Consider the following 22,032-nt stretch of genomic DNA (forward strand, 5'->3'; position numbering starts at 1 on the left):
TATTTGTAAAGGGGCATTAAAAATTAAGAATAAGCAGCCTGACAGGTTTGTCTATCTTCTGACATGATTTTTTTCTTGTACACAGATAGAGGGAGAGATTGAAAGATTGAAAAGTGTTCTTTTTTGAATCCCAATATTGTTGAGATTTGAACTTACGGCCTTGGGAACACCCACATCTATTTGGCCTACCACAGTGATATGAAGAAAGATCATGTTTCCCTTCATCACTGGCCAACCTGGTATAGAGAGGAAATACAGGAGGCTGCAGTGTCAGTGTTAGTGCATTGCTATGATCAGCAGACAAAGGTTTCCATCTGCAGGGCAATGTTTTTACATTTTATTTACTGTATGGTTGGTATTTAGGTGAGGTTTTCTGTGTTCTGTAAACATCATGCTTTCCTTCATCTTCAGATAAAGTTTTATCCTCTATTGCCCTAAGGCAATATTGTACTGACAAATAAAATGAGAAATTAAGGGAAACCACTATGCTGCAGAGTTCTATTTCCTTTTTACTTTTTTTTTTTCTTTCCCAATATTTGTTTTGGGATATTAATGTTTACTTATTAGGAAGATTTCAAAGAAGTTCATAAGGTGTGAGCTTGCTTTGGAACAATTAAATAGGTAATATTGCTTTCAAAAAGGTCCAGTGGAAAACCTGTGATTATAGAATTAAACTATATTTTAAAACATGAAGCAATGCTTGGATATTAAAATGTCTTATTATGTATGATATATTCCATGAAGGGTGTTATGCAAAGTTAAGGAAAGACAGTGTATTATTGTGATTAAATTTGCAAAACAAATATGTTTTGTTTATGAGAACAATAAGAACAATATAACCTGTCTTCCTTACTGAAAACATAAATGGAAGAATTTATGACATGGGAATAGCTGAATAAGTCACTAGTGGCTGAAGAGTCTGCATATAAGGAAGTGATAAGCTGTTGAAAATGAGAAAAGGAAGTTTCTGAAATATAGGATGACTATATGGATGTCAGGCAGCATTTGAGAACCATCAAGCAGCATGGGTTTTTGGGAAAATAAAATCTTCACAGTGTACTTAATTTCTGGCAGAAATGCAAAACAATTAAAGGAATTGAGACAGTGTAATATATATGCATTTGAGTGACATATCTGATACTACTTCACAACTTTACTAAAAAAAAAAAGTTGACTTCATTAACAATTTTTTGTTAATAAGTATGTGGACTGGAAATTTCCCAGGAGAATATTAGTGTAAGATGCTGCATCATGGATGTGTAGTGGGCTAAAGGAATAGTATCTTCCATCTGGATCTGCCTTATGTCTGTTTTACCTTCCATATCAATGTAAAGGTAGAAACACAAAAGCATGTTAATTCTTAGTTGACAATATATTAGGAAATACATAACCCGCTGAAAATACAGAAGTAAAAAAAAAAGTCTACAGAGATTAGAAATATGTGAAGAAAATAAAATTCAACAGAAAATACAGTAATCTAAAACACAGACTTGGGAAGTAGTAATAATGAAAAATGTATGTGAGAGACCATAACAGAAACCGTAGTAAAAGGATATGGATGTTTTAAAACATCCAATGTGTGCTTGAGCTACGTATATGAATGCTCAGAGAAAAGGAGCATTATCACTGCCTTTGTGGTGCATTTTGACTCTAAAGGGATGTGATAATATTACTTCTTCAACAAAATATTCTGATAAGCTTTGGAAAGAACAGTAAGAATTACTTATAATTAGAAAAGTTTAGGAGTTGGGAAAGTGTTGGCAAAGAACAACGCGGAATGCTATACGTTCGAAGATACATATAAGCAAAAGCAGAGCAGTTACTGTAGGGTGTAGTGATAGCAGATTAGGAGAAGGATGGTGGCTCAGAAAAATGGACTGGTAGCCCAGAGAAGTAGTGGATGCCCTGTCCCTGGAGGTGTTGGATGAGAGCCTGGGCAACCTGATCTAATGGGTAGCATCCCTGCTCATGCCAGGGAGGTCAGAGCTAGATGATCTTTAAAGTCCCTTTGGACCTAAGCCATTCTATGATGATTCCATTAAGGAAACTTAAGCTATATGCTTAAGTTATAGCCTGATTTGCTTAGTATTTGGTTCTTATAGGTTATTTTACTAAGAAAGAGAAATCAACCTGAACTAAAAATGTCTTTGAAAAAAAGTCGCTTATTCTGAAAAAACGCAAACACTATTATGCTTCCCAGTAGAGAGAATATATTTTAGCCAGTTCTTTCATGTGAGAGTTCTGTTTTTCCTTTCCTCCCCATCCCTTCCCTTTCCGAATCTCATTCACTTCTCTTTCTCTCTCCCTCCCCTTCCTTCACATTGTGCTCCATCTCCCCATCATACACATTTTTTCCTGCACTCTTCTACCAAATCCTTCTCTCCCTGCTGTGGTGGCTTAACCCAGCTGTGCAGCTGAACTCCTCCACAGCCACTCTCTCACTCCCATTCCTCAAAGGGAAAGGGGGAGAAAATAAGAATGAAAAGGGCTTAAGGGCTGAAATAAGGACAGGGAGATAATTCAGTTATCATCGTGGGCAAAACAGACTCAGCATAGGGAGATGAATGAAATTTATTACATATTGCTAGCAGACCAAAACAGTCAGCAACTAAAAGCAAACTAAAAACACTTTCACCCTGTCCACCCTCTTCTACCACCTCCTTGCTCTGAGCAGTGCAGGGGAACAGGGAACGGGGGCTGTAGTCAGTCCCTAATGTTTCATCTCTGCCACTCCTTCTCAGTCCCTCTCTGCCCCTGCTCCACGTGGGGTCCTTCCCATGGAGTATTGTCCTTCCCAAACTGAGCCTGCGGGGGCTGCCCACAGCCAGCAGCTCTTCAAGTAACTGTTCCCACATGGCTCCGTACCACAGAAGCTCCAGCAGGGGTCCGCCACAGGTGGCAGTTCCCCCCAGACCTACTACTCCTGTGTGGGCTCCTCTCCATGGGCTGCAGCTCTGGCCTGGGACCTGCTCCTGTGGGGGCTCTCCATGGGCCGCAGCCTCCTCCAGGCCACATCCACCTGCTCCACTGGGGGCTCCTCCACAGGCTGCAGCGTGGAGATCTGCTCAGCCAGAGCACGGGCCTCTGAAAGGTCTGCAGGGAACTTCTGCTCTGTCATCTGGAGCACCTCCTGCCCTCCTTCTGCACTGATCTTGGGGTCTGCAGGTCTGTTTCTCTCACAATTTCCTCTCTCCCAGTTGTTGTGCAACTGCTGTTCCACAGCAGTTTTTTCCCCTTTCTTAGATACGTTCTCACAGAGGCGCAAACATCATTGCCCTTTGGCTCAGCTTTGGCAGAGCTGGTTGGAGCTGGCTCTGAAATGTCATGGGGCAACTGCTGGGCTCTGGTTATAGAGGCCACCCCTGTATCCCCCCTGCTACCAAACCCTTTCCACATAAAAACAATATTTCTTCCTCCTTCACCCTTTTCTCTCTTTACCTTTTTCCCTCTCTATTGTTCTTTCCACCTTTCCCATTCCCTTTCCAATATCTCTTCACATGTCCCTCTCTATCTCTTTGTTCTTTCCATTCCCTTTCTTTATGTTTTCTTATTTCTTCAGGAAGCTTTCCTATGTTCCTTATGTTCTTCCCAAACCAGCATCTTGTCAAGCATCTCTATGTAGTTAGAATTCTTAAACAATTTTCTTTATTTAATTGGATGGAGGAAGATGGAGAGATGAGAATTATATCTGCAATATTTTTGTCATGTTTCCATATTGGAAATAGCTATTATTTCAACTAACCTTTTCTCAAAAATGGTAGAATTATTTCTTATGTGACGGACAACAGCCCAACCCAACAATTCCAACTTCAATCTCTCTTTTTTTTTTTTTTTTTTTTTGTGACAAAAAATGATTTCTTGAAAACAAAACCAAAATTCTGGAGAGGAGGGAAGAGAATTATTATGAAATATTTGTAGAAGATCTTAGGTGTAACCATTGCTCATTGATGACAGAGAAATTGCTCATCACATTTAAAAAAAAAAAAAAAAAAAAGCCTTCGGAGAACTTAGATTGCCTCAGTTACCTGTTCCTGAAACTCTTGAATGAGGGGTCATAATGAGGCATCAATCAAAAAACAAAACAAAACAAACAAAAAAAAAAACAGGTATGCTTTTTCCAAATAAGAAATCCTGACAAAAATGGTAGTTTCCTGGAAGATGAAAATTACAAAATTAATTGATGATTCAAGTGCTGCTAAAGTAGGGTAAAAAATAAATAAATAAAATTACTGACAGTCAATCTGGCCAGACTGCAACTATTTATGAATCAGTACAGCAAAAATCCCAAACTGTGGCAATCTGGTGTAATAAGCAAATTATCACTCAAAGTATAATCAATCAGTGTTTGCACTGAAGTCACATCATGAGGCAAATTATCTTATGCTTCAAGGAGATAACACATACCTGAATTTAATACATTTAATATGAAAGTTTGTCACTGAAAAAGAATCACATTTATTGAATAGAGAGGTTAACAACTGGATTGAAATCTTGCTTAGGCTCTGATACATAGAACAAAGATAGATGACAAAATGAGTTGTAATCTATTGTCCAGGATAGCAGTGTAAAATCTTGTTTCATTTAATATCTTTATTAATGGTATGGGGAAAAAAGAAAACAAACAAAAACAACACATAACCAGCAAGTGGTATAAACAGGAGCTTTTTTTTTTTTTTTTTTTTTGCATATACATTCATATGTATATACATATTTTCACAATAAAACCTGGTACTTCACAGAACTATTGAATTACTGTCTGTATTCAATTTTAAAGAATTTTTACCTCATATTGTAAATGTTGCTGAGTATTTGAAGTAATATTTAAAATATTTTCTAAAAACAAAAAAGCTTTTATTTTCTAGACAGTGTAGTAATACAAAAAAAATCTGATGTCTAAAACCAGATGTATTTGTTGCTTGCCTGCTTTCATTTTATTGTGATGAAATTGTAGATGAATGATATAAGCATAAGACCCATTACTTACTGCTTAGTACATGAGATTGTCCTTGACCTGAACCTTAAATCATAACCCTGGCTTACATAAAAATCCTATGGACTTCACTGGAGTAAGAAATTCAAGGTACAAAGTGTCAAAAGATAAATATACTGAACATTTATCTGGAAATCAGTTATTTCACATTCAGCCTTCCCTGTTACATTTGTACGAAAACATCTTTTGCCCCTCTGTTCTCTCTGATGAGAAAAAAGGATTGGTTCTTCCTGTAGAGAGGATGCTCTATGTTCTGCAAATGAATTTCCACCCAACTACTGAGTTATCTTCAAATGTGGTTTATCTTGAAGTACGAAAGTTAAAAGGAAAATTAAGTATTCAGCGTGGCTGTAGACATTACGTGCATCATTTTTCCCCTTATGTCACACTTCACAAAACAGTCTGAAGTATATTAATCATATATTAATATATGATTAATAATATATAATACATATAATATATAATAATCATATATTAAAAAAGTAGACTTTCAATGTAATGACAAAAGATAACGGAGCAGGGGTGAATAATAAGTGCTACCAATCTTTTTTTTTTTTGTCTGCAGCAATCTGTTTTTCCTTAAAGCATTATTTTCTAGACATTGAAATGTAATTAATGCACAATTTACATAGTAATACACTGTTTTATAGGTTGGAACTTGGGATCCACTGAGTGGCCTTAACATGACAGAGAATCAGAAAGGAAAACCAGCAAACATCACGGATTCCCTGTCCAATCGCTCCTTAATTGTTACTACCATCTTGGTAAGCAACTATATCTACATTTCCAGAAATACAGGAAAACTGAAAGAACATGCTATACTAATTGCATCAGTAATGAACAGTCTGTAATATGTTATAGTTACTTAGCAATTTCTGTGTCATGAATGAACTCCATTTGTTAAGTTGGTACTGGGTATTTACTCTCATCGAAATTTTAAGTAAATTATCCTTTTAGAACTGTGTCAGTTGATGAGTAATTTCAGTTTCCTTATTATTGACTAAATGTTTGGATAATTGACAAAACAGTTTAGTTCAGCACCATATGAGAGGACAAAACTTGTTTGATTCAAACAATGTAGTCTGGCTATTAGCCATACAAAATTTATTGCTTTCATTTGCTACTTAATATGATACTTTAAGGAAAGTAGGAAGTGTTTATGGAGCAGATCATCTTGAATGCCATCATACGGCACATTCAGGACAACCAGGTGGTCAGGCACAGTCAGCATGGGTTTATGAAAAGCAGGCCCTGCTTAACTAACCTGATCTCCTTCTGTGACAAGCTAACTTGTTTAGTGGATGAGAGAAATGCTGTGGATGTAGTCTACCTAGATTTTAGTAAAGCTTTTGATACTGTTTTCTACAGCCTTCTTTTGGAGAAACTAGTTGCTCGCAGTTCAGACAGTCATACACTTTGAGTAAAAAACTGTCTTGGTGGCTAGGCCTAAAGAATTGTGGTAAATGGAGTTAAATCCAGCTGATGGATGGTTACAAGTGATGTCCCCCAGGCCTCAGTTTTGGACCAGATCTCTTCAGTACCTTTATCGATGATTTAGACAAGGGGATCAAGTACGCTCACTAAGTTGTCAGATGACACCAACAGGCAGGAGTGTTCCTACCTTGAGGGTAGGAAGGATCTACAGACAGATATGTATAGACTGAACCAATGGGCTGAGGCCAACTATATGAAGTACTGCAACGATAAGCATTGGTCTTGTGCTTGGGTCATGACAACCCCATGCAACATTTTAAGGTGGGGGAAGAGTGGCTGGAAAGATGGCCAGCAGAAAAGCACCTGGGGTTATTGGTCAATAGCTGGTTGAATATGAGCCAGTAGGGTGCTCAGGTGGCCAAGGAGGCCAACAACATCCCGACTTATATCAGAAATGTGTGTCTTGAAATCCCATGTGAATGTCCCCCTGTACTCAGCTCTGGTGGGACCAAAGCTAGAACATTGTATTTAGTTTTGTCTCACTAAAAGACGTTGAGGTGATGGAGCATGTCCAAAGAAAGGCAATGAAGCTGGTGAAGGGTGTAGAGAGCAGCTGACAGAACTGGGGTTATTTAGCCTAGAGGAAAGGAGGCTCTGAGAACACCTTATTACTTTCTACAACTACCTCATAGGAGGTTGTAGTGGGGTTGGGGCTCATCTCTTCTCCCAAGCAACAAGCAATAGTTCAAGAAGAAATGGCCTCAAGTTGTGCCAGAGAATGTTTAGGCTGGATATTAGATTAAAAAAAAAAAAAAAAAAAAAAATCACTGAAAGAGTTGTACAGCATTGGAACAGGCTGCCCACGGAAGTGATTGAGTTACCTGGAAGAAGTTAAACATCACATCTGCACATCTTTTTACGGATGTGTTTTAGTGGTAGACTTGGCAGTGCTAGGTTAAAATTTGATCAGATTATCTTAGAGGTCTTTTCCAACCTAAAAGATTTTATGATTCAACTTTTATTTTCATCAGAGTTATTGCTTGATAATTAAGTTGAAAATTTTAATCAGATTTAATTATTTTATCATAGATCAGAAGAAACATTTCAAGTAACTTCTTTTTCATTACCATTACTGACAAATTCACTGTGGTGAATGAGATGTTTTTGACTTCCTTACAATTACGTGTATTTAGTTATATAGAAATAAATGTTCAGTAATTTCCAAACCATAACTTTAAAATAGCAATTTTAATTGCAAGAAATTAAACATTTTCCAGAAGTGCATCTGCTGTCTTTGTTGGCTGTCACCACCATTGTAAGTTTGCAGATATCCAAAAATAATCCACATCTTTTATTGGACTTAAATGGCAAGCTTATGGTAGAAGGGGGGCTGCAGAGGTGGAATGAGAAGAATTCAGAAGCTTCCCCATGTCAGTTCAGAGCCAGTTTCATCCAGCTCCAAAAGAGGATCCACTGCTGGCCAAAGCCGAGCCAAAGGGCAATGATGTTTGTGCCTCTGTGAGAACGTATCTAAGAAAGGGGAAAAAACTGCTGTGGAACAGCAGTTGCACAACAACTGAGAGAGAGGAAATTGTGAGAGAAACAGACCTGCAGACCCCAAGATCAGTGCAGAAGGAGGGCAGGAGGTGCTCCAGATGACAGAGCAGAAGTTCCCTGCAGACCTTTCAGAGGCCCGTGCTCTGGCTGAGCAGATCTCCACGCTGCAGCCTGTGGAGGAGCTCCCAGTGGAGCAGGTGGATGTGGCCTGGAGGAGGCTGCGGCCCATGGAGAGCCCATGCAGGAGCAGGTCCCAGGCCAGAGCTGCAGCCCATGGAGAGGAGCCCACACAGGAGCAGGGGTTCTGGGGGGAGCTGTAAACCGTGGAGGATCCATGCTGGAGCCGTTTGCTACTGACATATGGACCCTGTGGTATGGAGCCATGTGGGAACAGTTACTTGAAGAGCTGCTGGCTGTGGGCAGCCCCCACAGGCTCAGTTTGGGAAGGACAGCATCCCATGGGAGGGACCCCTTACTGCAGCAGGGGATGAGCATAAAGGTGAAGAAGTGGCAGAGATGAATCATTACTTACCAACCGTAACTCCAATTTGCCATCCCCTGGCAGTGCTCGAGGGGAGCGGGTAGAAGAGGGGAACGAGTGGGAAGTGTTTTTAATTTGCTTTTTATTTCTCAGTGCTCTGATCTGTTAGCCATAGACAACAAATTATGCGAATATCCTTATATTGTCCGTTTTGCCCATGAAAGTAACTGGTAAGCAATCTCCTTGTCTTTATTTCAACCCATGGCCTTTATTTTATTTTATTTTTTCTCCCTGTTACGTTGAGGAGGGGGAGTCAGAAAGCCGTGTGGTGGTGCTGAGCTACCTACTGGTGTTAAACTACCAGAACTTTGCAACTGTTTTATTCTTTAATAAGGAAGTTTTAGCTACTAACATATTCTGATTAGAATAAATTTTCATAGGTATGGAGATACAATGCCAATGTACAACCTTGTCTAACCTTTTCTGTAATGTAAGCTGTATTACTGCGTTTGGTAAGTAACTTTTTCATTATGTATAAGGTCTATTACTACATCTGGTGAGTAACTTTTTGATTATGTGTAAGATCTGTTTTTATGTGGCGATTTACAAAAACAAAACAAAAAACATAAACCTTTTTTAAGTTATGCCACTAATTGAAAATATGTAACTGATACATATTTAGAATGTGACTGACTTTCAGATGTTTGTTATTGACTTTCAAGTTCTCGTTATGTGAAGAACAGTAGTCTTACCACAGCTTTTTCTTGCACAGGTTTATGAGCGTATCACTTAGTTGTCTGTCTTTTTTTTATAAAATTTTAATCAAACTCTTATATTCTGTTAAAGTAAAAGCATGTTTTGTAGAGTTCCAGTCTTTCATTTCTTCCCAGTGTCCTCGTTTTCTGTTTTTATGTATATCAAAACTAGTGCCTCATCAAAAAATGCATCTTAGCAATTCTAGTTGAACCAGCTATGCTTCTGTTATATCGTATCCAGATGTGCTGCCTAGATTTTTTTCTTTAAACATTCCACTAATAGGTAATTTTCATATTTTTCCTAATTGCTGTTTAGAATTACAGCTTTCCAGAATATAGTCTTGTCTGTATTAGTGACCTGTCCTCTTAATTACTCATTACTCAACTAGCCTTTGTATAATCTTCACATTTCATTAGCAATCACGTTATAATTTCTTCTAGACCAGTGATAACTATACTGGGACAAGGATCTATCCCTGCAAAATCCTGTAAGAAACTCAATAACTTAGGATGTTTCAATTATATTTATGTTTTAACATCTATCTATTGGAGAGGTCTGAGTCCACATACTGTGTGTATCAGATTGACTTTGCGTAGTGATACTTAAACTTGCATTATTTTATTTGAAATAGTGAGTATGTACTTACCCTCAGTAAGTTTGCAGATGACACCAAGCTGGGGGGATGTGTTGATCTGCTGGAGGGTAGAAAGGACCTGCAAAGGGATCTGGACAGATAGTATTGATGGGCAGAGGCCAGCGGGATGAGGTACAACATGGCTAAATACAAGGTCCTGCAGTTTGGCCACAACAGACCCATGTAACATTACAGGCTTGGGACAGAGTGGTTGGAAGGCTGCGCAGAGGAAAAGGGTCTGGGGGTGCTGATGGATGCTTGCCTGAACATGAGATGGCAGTGTGCCCAGGAAGCCAATAAAGCCAATGGCATCCTGGCTTGTATCAGGAATAGTGTAGCCAGCAGGACAAGGGAGCTGATCATCCCCCTGTACTCTGCTCTGGTGAGGCTGAACCTTGAGTACTGTGTTCAGTTTGGAGTCCCTCACAACAAGAAGGACATTGAGGCCCTGGAACACATCCAGAGGAAGGCTACTAAGCTGGTGAAGGGTCTGGAACACAAGTTTTATGAGGAGTGGCTGAGGGAACTGGGGTTGTTTAGTCCGGTGAAAGGGAGGCTCAGGGGAGACCTTATTGCTCTCTACAGCTACCTGAAAGGAAGTTGTGGAGAGCTGGGGGTCAGCCTCTTCTTGCAGATAACTAGCAATAGGACAAGAGGGAATGACCTCAAGTTGCACCAGGGGAGGTTCAGGTTAGAATGAGGAGACATTTCTTCTCAGAAATAGTAGTCAGGCATTGGAATGGGTTCCCCAGGGAAATGGTAGGTCTATGAAGATGGTGAAGGGCCTACAGGGGAAGACATATGAGGAGCAGCTGAGGTCACTTGGTTTATTCAGCCTGGAAAAGAGGAAGCTGAGGGGGGACCTGCTGTTAAAGAAAACATTTTCTGTTTTTATGAATACATCAACACAAAAAGGAGGACTAAGGAGAATCTCCATCCTTTACTGAATGTTGGGGGAAAACTTAGTGATGAGAGGAAAAGGCTGAGGTGCTTAATGCCTTCTTTGCCTCAGTCTTTAGCATCAAGACCACTTTTTCTCTGGATACCCAGTACCCTGAGCTGGTGGAAGGGGATGGGGAGCAGAATGTGGCCCTCATAATCCACGAGGAAAGGGTTGGCGACCTGCTACAGCACTTAGATGTACATAAGTCGACGGGGCTGGATGGGATCCGCCTGAGGGTACTGCGAGAACTGGCAGAAGAAGTCGCCAAGCAACTTACCATCATTTATCAGCAGCCCTGGCTCTCAGGGGATGTCCCAGTTGACTGGTGGCTGGCAAACATGGCGCCCATCTACAAGAAGGGCTGGAGGGTAGACCTGGGAAACTATAGGCCTGTTAATTTGACCTCAGTGCCAGAAAGTTCATGAAGTAGATTATCTTGTTTTGTTCAGCCTGGAGAAGAGGAGGCTCAGGGGCAACCTTATATATTAAAGGAGGCTGTAGCCAAGTGGGGGTTAGTCTGTTCTCCCACGTGCCTGGTGACAGGATGAGGGGGGTTGGGCTAAAGTTGCACCAGGGGTGTTTTAGGTTGGATATTAGGAAGAACTTCTTTACTGAGAGGGTTGTTAGGCATTGGAATGGGCTGCCCAGGGAAGTGGTGGAGTCACCATCCCTGGAGGTCTTTAAAAGACGTTTAGATGTTGAACTTAGCAATATGGTTTAGTGGAGGACTTGTTAGTGTTAGGTCAGAGATTGGACTAGGTGATCATGAGGTCTCTTCCAACCTAGACAATTCTGTGATTGTCATCACGTGGCACTTGCAGGGCAACCAGGTGATCGGGCCCAGTCAGCATGAGTTTATGAAAGGCAGGTCCTGCTTGAAAAACCTGATCTCCTTCTATGACAAAGTGACGTGCTTAGTGGATGAGGGAAAGGCTGTGGATGTGGTCTACCTCGACTTCAGGAAGGCTTTTGACACCATTTCCTACAGCATTCTCCTCAAGAAAATGGCTGCTCATGACTTGGACTGGTGTACGATTTGTTGGGTTAAAAACTGGCTGGATAGCCAGGCCAAAGAGTCATGGTGAATGGAGTTAAATCCAGTTGGAGGCCAGTCACTTGTGGGCTCGGTACTGGGGCCAGTCCTCTTGAATATCTTTATCGATGATCTGGATGAGGGGATTGAGTGCACCCTCAGGAAGTTTGCAGACGACACCAAGGTAGGTGCGTGTGTCGATCTGCTCGAGGGTAGGAAGGCTCTTCAGGAGGATCTGGATAGGCTGGACTGATGGGCTGAGGTCAACTGTATGAAGGTCAACAAGGCCAAGTGCCGGGTCCTGCACCTGGAGCACAACAACCCCAATCAGTGCTACAGGCTGGGAGATGAGTGGTTAGAAAGCTGCCAGGCAGAGAAGGACCTGGGAGCGTTGGTTGATAGTTGGCCGAATATGAGCTAGCAGTGTGCTCAGGTGGCCAAGAAGGCCAACAGCATCCTGTCTTGCATAAGAAGCAGTGTGGCCAGAAGGTCTAGGGAAGTGATTGTCCCCCTGTGTTCAGCTCTGGTGAGGCCACACCTTGGATGCTGTGTTCAGTTTTGGGCCCCTTGCTACAAGAAGGACATGGAGGTGCTTCAGCAAGTCCAGAAAAGGGCAACGGAGGTCTTGAAAAGATGTTTAGATGTAGAGCTTAGTGATATGGTTTAGTGGAGGACTTGTTAGTGTTAGGTCAGAGGTTGGACTAGGTGATCTTGGAGGTCTCTTCCAACCTAGATGATTCTGTGAAAAGAACTCTCAGCCTGGGGTAGTTTAGCTCACCAGGCTCACAATGTCACTGCTAACTACTTTTATGTGATTCTTTAATATGTGTCTATTTGTCTCTTCCATACCTTTCTCAAAATCCTCTGTCTATACCCTCTCTTTTCTGAACTTACTTCCACCCCTGCCTCAATTCCGCTCTTGTCTTCAGCCTCTAGTGCATACTTTAAAACCGATTGAATTCTTGAAGATCTAGCTGAAAAGTAAAGCGTATATGTATATTATATGTGCTCAAAATACAACAAAGATCAGGTTGAACAATATCCTTGTCCTGAGATCCAACATAACATCTATGTACTTCTAATAACCTTTGGTGCCTACAGACTTGCAAGTTATTTAGAGATATGCTCAGTCACAGTTCTTGTTTGTATTTCATGCATAAATGGAAAAATAGATGAGGTTAATAAGTGTAATGAATAAAGGTAGTATCATTGGCACAAGTTAAAGTAAGTTTGACTTCATATAAAATGGTCAGCAAAGCTATTTTTCTCATGGCTGGTTGCAAACAGAAGGTAGGATGGCTGTATAGGATGGCAAATCTCAGGATAATGACTGAGAAGTACTTTCTGTGGATTCCAGGTTTACAACATCATCCCAAACAATGTTTTTTCAAATAATTCTCTGAAGCTTCAATTACTTTCTGCTAAAATGTTAGCAATAAAAATATACTGTTTGATAGCTGCAAGGATCAGTTTTTAACACCCCTTCTTTTTTCTTTTTTTGTTTTTCCTCCAGTCTCTTGAAATTTTAAGATACATTATAATAAAATAATGTTTTGCATTCCATTACAGTAAGAACTAATAATGTCTTTCATATTCTTTTTGTATCATGAAGACAGTATGATTCTATTCAGCTGAAAAAAATGTTAGTACAGTTTGCAGTGTTGCAACAGTTCAGTGATTTCACATTCTGTGTTTTATCGAGTGAAGTAGTTTTGCTTGAAATGGGAATCTATTTGTACCCATTTTACTTTACTGGAATAGAAACTTAGTACAATTTTCTGGGATGTAGTTGAATTTATTTCAAGTCTGGCCAAAGTTAAAAGTGAATTTTTAGGAGAATAACGAAAACTATTTCTACGTAGGAAGTGAAGTCTGACAAAATGAGGAGTGAAACTGCAGAAAAGAATAGCTATGGCTTCATTTGTACAGGCAGTAATTTATGTGTTTCATGACCTGAAAGGTCACACTAGGAAGTAAACTTCAGGATTTAAAATAAGGATATTCATAGTGAATTTCTTTAATAGTATATTGGAGGAAGGCTACTTTACTGTTTTCTTATGTGTAATAGTTTCTTGATTAGAGTATCCTGCCTTAAATGACTAATAAGATGTCTTAGTAATTTATCACATTGATTGTAGCTAGCGGATTTCTTCATCTTTCCCACTTGAATTTTGACTGCCAACTGTGAAAGCCTATTGTGTATTCCTTACATATGACAGAACTGTTAATTAAGTATGGCAGTCTTTTAACTCTAGTCTCCCTGGTAAGGAGAAACTAATGATTCAAATTCACTAATAGTGAATAACTGTTATACTGAATGTGAAAGTGTATAACTGAAGAACTAACAATGGAGGATTTTGAACAAGAGAACAAGATTAAAATAAGTATCAAACAGTTGCTGGTCTTTGAAAAGTAGTCAGCTTAAATACTGTGTCTATAAATGGATGATAATTGTCCTTGTGAAAAATTTTTGTGGAAGTGATAATCCACCAAGAAACTATGGTGGTCATATATCTAGGGCGTAGGCACTTTCCTGAGTGACAATATTTGTCTGTAATATATAATTAAAACTTGAACAAATAAAGCATATCTTTGCATGGAATTGTCCAAAATAAATACTATATTCAGTATTTGGAATGTGCTTTGTATATTGCTAGAGAAGAAAGAGAAGAACCTGAAAAAACTTTGGGATACATAAGAGCTATCACCCTCGAAACACTTTCTGATAAATCAGAGTTGAATCCTGTCAAAGTTAAATGAGGAAATGTACTGTATTGCAAGTAAAATCTGTGAAGGCAAAAATAAAATATTTTGGACAGTGGAAGACACTATAAGGAAAACAGAACCAATAAGTAAGGGTTGTGAAAGTATTAAGAGAGTATTAATATGACTCATTGGTGATACTTCTCATCAAAAACTTTTCTCCATAACAGAATATTATAATTATTAAATAGTAGCATAGAGACTATCGTAAGCCTTACCCAAGCTAGTCAGCGTAAAGGATAATCAAAGAATATGGACTTGGAACCCTTAGTTCTAGAAAGTGTTACAAGATTATTTTTTTTAATGAAGTGTAAAACAGCATCAGCAGACTATAAAGTGATTGAGGATTACTGTAATGATGTTGCAGGAAAATATGCAATAATGTATGGATGAGCTGGATGACTCAGTGAAGAAAATCCATCTGTCCTTCCTGAGTAAAAGAGATATAAAAAACATGCATTGACAATTATACTGCCTCCCTGATATCACACACATTTAAATTCCACTCCATGTAATACAGGATTGCATTGAATAGGAGGAAATAAAACTATTGTCAAGAAAATTGATTCCAGGTAGTCTGGGGGATGTGTGGCAGTAAATATCTGAGCAATTCAGAGAGCAAATGTCTAGGGTCTGTGTTCATGAGCATTCCAAGCTAGATAGGAACTTCATATTGCCTACAAAAGCTGTTCTGCTTGGCTGTCCTGTTTGGAAAGCACACATTTAAGTTTTTTTGCATCTTCAGTTAGAAATGTTATAATTTAAACTGTAGCTAATAATTTTATTGAGTATGAGAATACTCATATTTGAAGTATTTATTTGAAGTAAATATATTTGAAGTTGGTGTACTGGTTGGTATATGGTTAAAGTTGATTTCTTTACAGATATAGTAATAGTATATAATAGTAATAGTATATATGTAAAATATATATAGTATATTATAGTATATATTATTGTTTATATTATATATATTATATATTAATATATATAATTACTATTAGTATATATAATATACTATTAGGATTGGTGGATAAAAAAGTGATTTCTTTACCGCTTTATTGGTAAAGAAATAGCAGACATTTTGAACACTCCAAAACCACAGAACTTAACATCTGAAGTTGACAGCTTTTTAATTGTTAGTGTTTCGTTTATTGGATGATGGATTTTCTTTCCAAAGCAAAAACAGTTTATCAGGTAGCTGGTTTATTTCCTCTTTTTTTGCTAGCAACACTGTCCAAATTCTTAGATAACCTACCGTAGCACTTAATTATACTTACCATTAGAAAGTTTCTCTTAAAAATCTGACCTGATTTTTTTTTTTTTTTTGTAAGGGTTTAAGGACATTACTTCTTGTCCCATATACAGAAAATAACTTCTCTGATTCTTCTTTGTATGTGTTGAAGAACTTCGATCACTCTTCCATCAGTATATTCTTCCTTAAATAATAATAAAAACACACTTTATTCTTTTGGTCATTCCTCATCATTTTTTTTGTAGATCTTGGTTCATGTTTCTATTGAAGTGCCGTATTCAAAACTGAATGGAGTACAGCAACTCAAACTTTCATAGTGTCAAAAATAAATTTTAAAAAGATCAATTTTGATGGGAAAGATCCTCTATAGGTCTTCTAATCCAAACATGCACTCAAAACAACCCCAAGGATATCAGTTTGGTCTTTTCTCAGTTGATAGTGTGACATTGTTGTCAATGTCTAGTGTGTGATCCCCTATAATATCTAGAACTTAATTTTGTAGAATTGCAATGTAATCAGCTCTCTTCCTCCTGAATTCATGCAATTTGTTATTCATCTGAAATTATTCATTAATTCCTTTTGAATGATGCTGTATTTTTAATTGCTCTTATTTTCTGAAATTTACCGTTTTGAATTCTGATTTTATCCCCGTTGTGGTGTGAATGCACATCCAATTATCATGTTTCCTCTTTGAAAACAAGGGAAAAAGTGGAAATATTTATCTTTACTCTAGACAGGAATATTATGTATTACTACTTTCCAGATTGATAATGAATCTCTTTTAATGAAGTGCACGTTTCCAGGCAGACAAATTTTTGTTCATATTTTTAGGAAGAATGACATGACTTTGTGTATAATATGATGTGATGACTTTCCTTAGCTTTCTCCCTTCTCCATAGTTTCTTAGCTTTATATTAACACAAAATGATATAATACACTATAATACTTTATAATACACCTAAGATTAAAATAACGTTTTTTTCTAAAAATGGCATTTTACTGTACAAAGTTTCCTGAAAATATTTAATATTCAAGGACTCTCTGAAGTTATCTTTCCCTATTTTAGTTTAACATTTTCTTATTGTGTTTCTAATATTAATTCTATAAATTACCTGGTCAACCATAACCTTTTCAGAGAAAACAGGCACAGGAAGATCATCAAATTGTTTGACCATCTTAGTAATGTCATTTCATGTTTTTCTCTTCCTGTTGGGCAACAGATGAACTAGTTCCTAGACTTTTTTTCCTTTGCTTCTAGAATGTTGCTTTTATCATTTATATACAGTGCTAATTCTCCCATATTTTGTTTTGATATTTACTAGTTGCGCGAGGTTTTTGTTTGGTTTTCTCTTCGTCAGTTGAACTGAGTTTCATTTCACTTCTTTCATACGTTTTCTGCATTTCATGTTCAGTGAAGAATTCACAGATGAGTATTGTTGCTCCTTTTTCTACACTTTCTGTATTTTGTCTTAGCATAGCTTTTGCTTGGCCCATCTTGGGCTTTAAAGAATTCTCATTTCACCTGAAAAACTGTTTTCCTTATAGCTGTCTTCTGTGGAATATTTCATATCAATTATCTGAGTATATTAGCAGCTGTTTTCATACATAGGTTTTGTTCTGTCACTCTGTCTGCTTTGTAAAGATCTATTCCATGATCCTTGTCACTTAAATTGCTTTCAGCTGTCATATTTTCAGTCAGGTCTTCATTCTTGTCAGAACTACATCTAGAAGAGTTCTACTGGAGTCATTTGCCTATCTGTTGTTCGATAAGTTTCTGTCATTATATCCTGGTTGTTTCTTTGGGCAATTTATTTTATGTTAGATTCCTTGCTAACTGTATGAAAGTCTTCATTCAATAGTGGTGTTTTTTTTTTTTTTTGTTTTTTTTTTTTGTTTGTTTTTTTTTTTTTTTTTTGTTTTTTTTTTTTAGGAAAAAAAATAAGAGGCAGCATAAGAACACATATCTTCTGAACACATTTCTTCTTAGAGCAAATGATCTCCATGCTTTCTTCTTTGCATTTTGGGTGAAGTCTTACATGCCAAAGTTCCATTTTTATGCAGATAAAGAAGTGTAAATCATAGGACTCCTCAAGATGGAGGTTTACATCAATGATGCTGACAGATTCTTATTGAAGCTGTCAGATGTCTGTAGAATGAAGTGCCTTTAACCCCACTGAATGCTGATGTGGAGATACAGGGCAGTATGAATTTTGTTAAGTTACCCTGGAGAGTTTATCTGATTATTCACTGAGACTTGTATCTGGTGCAGTAATTGAATCTATTACCATTAATCTTACCTTCTTTGGTGCTTATTTTTTATTATTGTATAAAATGAAAAAGCCTCTCTAAAGCATGAGGACAGACTGAGTCATGTGTTCAACCCGACAAATAGAAACTGAGGATTGTTACCATATTATAGTGGAAAACACTACCATTTGTTCTGCGTATGTTTCCTTTCAGCATTGTGTTTAAGGATGGTTATCCTGTATCAACAAGCAGATGGAAAAACAATACATTTTCCTAAATGTTAAGTTTCTTCCCATAATTATAAATATTCTGCTGGTTACTTTAAATTGCTTACTGTCCTATTTCCATATCACTTTATGCAGAAAAGTCACATCAAATGCTAAATTATACATAGGAATATAACGTTTAAAGAAATTAAATTCAGTTTTCATGGACAGCATAACAAAGAATTTGCTTTTTGAGTTAACTTGAGTCTGGCTTTGCCACAATCTTGAAAATTGCAGGCTATGACTCGAGGCAGCAGAAAGCAGGTACTTTGATTTTTTTCTCCCTGTCGGTTTTCTATACCTTGCCTAAGAAAACATTAAGAAAATAGTTAAGAGCTCACATCAAGAAAAGTGTAAAGCCAGATACTTAGAGTGTTTGATGTTTGGGGTTTGAATTAAAATTTTCTTTTTATTCAGTTGCTAATAACACTTTTAATGCATTGTAAGAGGTTTACTATGTCCATCCAAATAATGCATTTGATATTAACTTGTATATAACATATGCATTAACTCATATAATGTACATAACTTGTTAAGGAGACATATAACCAAAAACTAAGATTATTCTACTTTTAATTTAATTATTTTTACAGGGAGGTTTATCATGATAGTGTACCAATTTAGGTTAATTTTTAAAAAAAAAAGGTATGGGGGGCATTCAATATTTGTTCTGTTTTATTAATTTTTACAGGAAGAGCCATATGTAATGTTCAAGAAGTCAGATAAACCTTTGTATGGAAATGATCGATTTGAAGGTTATTGCATTGACCTCCTAAGGGAGCTGTCTACTATCCTTGGATTTTCCTATGAGATTAGACTGGTGGAGGATGGAAAATACGGAGCCCAGGAAGATGCCAATGGACAGTGGAATGGAATGGTTCGTGAGCTAATTGATCATGTAAGTTAATTTTGGAAGCTTTCTACTCTCCATTTACATTTCAATTATATATACACAAATTGTAAAACTTTTTATGATAATGCCACTTGTGAATAGTACTGTCTTGGAAAATGCAGATGTTTAAAAGAATAATGAAAGATCCACATAAATGATTTTTTCCTCCAAATTCTGTTAAACCCAAGTTTATTCTGCATCTCTGTTTTGTCTATAGACAATATTTGCTTCCTACCAAACTGTTTTAGCTCTTCCATGGCATATGCCTAAGTCAAAATAAAGAATAAATAGTATTCAAAATTTCTTTCTGAGAATATCTATCTGTTTTATTTATCTATGTATTTATTTTGTGACAGAATGAAATGTCTTCATTAATCAATGGAAGTCAGGCCCTTTCTGATAGTGGATCTGAGACTTTGAGAAGTTTATGCGTATCCATTTTTAACACAAATTATTAGATATAAAAAAATAGGAACATCTTTCTTGAAACATAAGCAATAAAGTGCAAGTGGTAAGACAAATCTCAGCATATACTGAAGTAGCAAAGTAATGCAAACAGTGTCAGAGCAAATACCATTACAATTAGGCCAGGCATTACTTCATGTCCTTCGAAACATGCTTTCCCAGTTGGTCGTGCCAGTTGAATTCACTTTGAATTCCTTTTCTTTTTTTTTTTTAATTATGTCATTGTGTCTTTTAGTATTTGAGTTAATTGCTTAATACAGAGTTATTTGATCGAAGAACTTGAGATAAAATATGTTTGGCATATCAGTATCGTTTAGAGTAGGAAGAAAGGGAGATTATATTCAAGTGAAACTTCCTCATGATGGCATGAAGAAAAATATTCACTAATCCCACTCCAATTTCTGTAAGATTTCAGCAGATGGGCAGAACATGTGCTAATCAAAATATTCTTGTTTACTAGAAGGGTTTTTGTCTTTGTACTTTCCTACTACATAATAATATTTTGTTTGCTTGTTTGTTTTTCTTGTTGTTGTTGCAGCAGATGTTGATTATGCCTAGCTTCACACTTTTAAGATGAATGTGTGGGAGTGTTATCTTTAAATATGTGTATGTATTGCACATAATAGACATATTTAGCCAGACCATCTCTATATACAATTTCACACGTATAAATGCACAGGCATACATAGCTGTTAGATTTGATGGCTTTTAGGTAGTATCATTTGAAATTAATTTTCTTGTGGGACTGGGATGAGCAGTGAGGAAGTATTTCTTATATAATTCTTTATATATATCTTATAAATTCATTTTGCTATGCTTTTGTTACTCAGACCTATAGTTTTCTTGAACAAGTGCAACGTAGCCTCCTAACCTTTTCATTAAGGTAATCTTGAAATAAAACACATTAGAAGAAGTAGTAGCAGTGAAATATGTAGGCCAGGAGCTTTCCTGATCCTTTCCTCTTGATAACATAGAATGGAATGTGTTCCACTTTCCTGTAGGCTAAAACTAAACTTACCTTAAAATGCATTTTGCGCATTGAAATGCTGTCAAGGAAGATGTAGTCTAACTTTTAGCCTGCATCATAGCAAGGTTAGGAAGTTGAGCCACCCATGCTATGCTGAGACTTCCCAATAAAAACCCTTCAATTTGTAACTTTCATTTTCTTTGAGTTAATAGGTAATATATTGTAAAGGTTCTTAATTTTAAACTAAAAATTGTAAAAGAGCTGTTCTTCAGAACAAAAAAAATCTGTTGTAATAGACTTCTACTAATCTCTCAATTTCTCAGTAGTTAAAATTTTCCTTTTAATTTCTGTATATTTATCTATTTTTATCTTCTAATCTGTCTGATTGCATTCATATTACTCATGCATGCATACTTCTGTTCATCAGTACATGTTATTGATCCATTTTATTAGGAAGAAACATGTCAGACCTGAGAACTGATCCACAAGTATTTAGAGAATTCCTGATAGTTACTACATCTGATTTTTCCATTTGATTACTTTACATATCAGCTTAGTTTTCAGAGTCTTTTTTATTATTATTATTTAGAACATATTTATTAAAGTGCCAAAAAGATTTTATTTTGTACAAAGTGAATTAATGAACTCGATTTTTATTTCATTTGGAAAGGTAAAATGATTCTGTATACATCTTTCAACCTGAGTTTCTGATTGAATAAGTAGACCACAGAGCAAAGACAGAGTTATCAGAGTAGCATAATACCTACAACTATTTGAAAAATTTTTAGATTTTTATCTTTTTTTTTGTATTTGAATTGTCAAACACTTCAGACAGAAAGAAGGGGTACTATTATGTAGTACATATGTTCACAAGGGTAGTTTGAAGCATCTGTAACTCAAGAAAAAAAAAAAAGGATAACTTCTTTGTGTGTAGAATAATGTGCGTAGAAAGGAAGATGCACAATTTTTAAGAAGATAAAAAGTACCAAATAAAATCTAAATCTAAAATAAACTGCTTGAATCTGCATTTCATTGCTTTACATTGTTTCACTCACACTGCACATGCAACTAAGATAATGCCATCAGAACTGATATTAGCATATCATGTATATCTCAGGCTTGAAATTCTCTAGTGTTAACAGAAACTGAAGACTTTGCATCAGGCTTTGTGTATTTTTCAGTCTCTTTTCCTATAGTTTACTTGTGTTTCTTCTTTCTTTCACTGTTTTTTACAGTGTTCGTGTGCCATCATTCTGATGTTAGTTTCCTTCTGAATAAATCATAAATACTGAAAGTAAAAAAGGAGTTCAATAATTAGTATCCTTTCACAATTGAATGAAAATGAGTTATTT

General features: G+C 36.9%; 1 protein-coding gene across 8 annotated transcripts in view; it reads left to right on the plus strand.

The window, feature by feature from the left end:
• Positions 1–22,032, plus strand: part of GRIK2 (glutamate ionotropic receptor kainate type subunit 2) — a 444,423-nt gene that overhangs the window by 243,969 nt on the left and 178,422 nt on the right. For 5 of the 8 annotated variants that reach the window (XM_084513441.1, XM_084513443.1, XM_084513442.1 and 2 more), the window contains 2 exons: positions 5,641–5,754; positions 19,048–19,254. In XM_084513441.1, coding sequence (XP_084369567.1) covers positions 5,641–5,754; positions 19,048–19,254 — 321 coding nt within the window. Of the gene's footprint in view, positions 1–85; positions 484–5,640; positions 5,755–8,902; positions 8,975–19,047; positions 19,255–21,915; positions 21,998–22,032 lie in introns of those variants that run through there. The other 3 variants (XM_084513445.1, XM_084513446.1, XM_084513447.1) reach the window with 3 other exon arrangements.

This window comes from Aythya ferina, assembly GCF_964211825.1.
Source record: "Aythya ferina genome assembly, chromosome: 3".
Classification (NCBI taxonomy): Eukaryota; Metazoa; Chordata; class Aves; order Anseriformes; family Anatidae; genus Aythya; species Aythya ferina.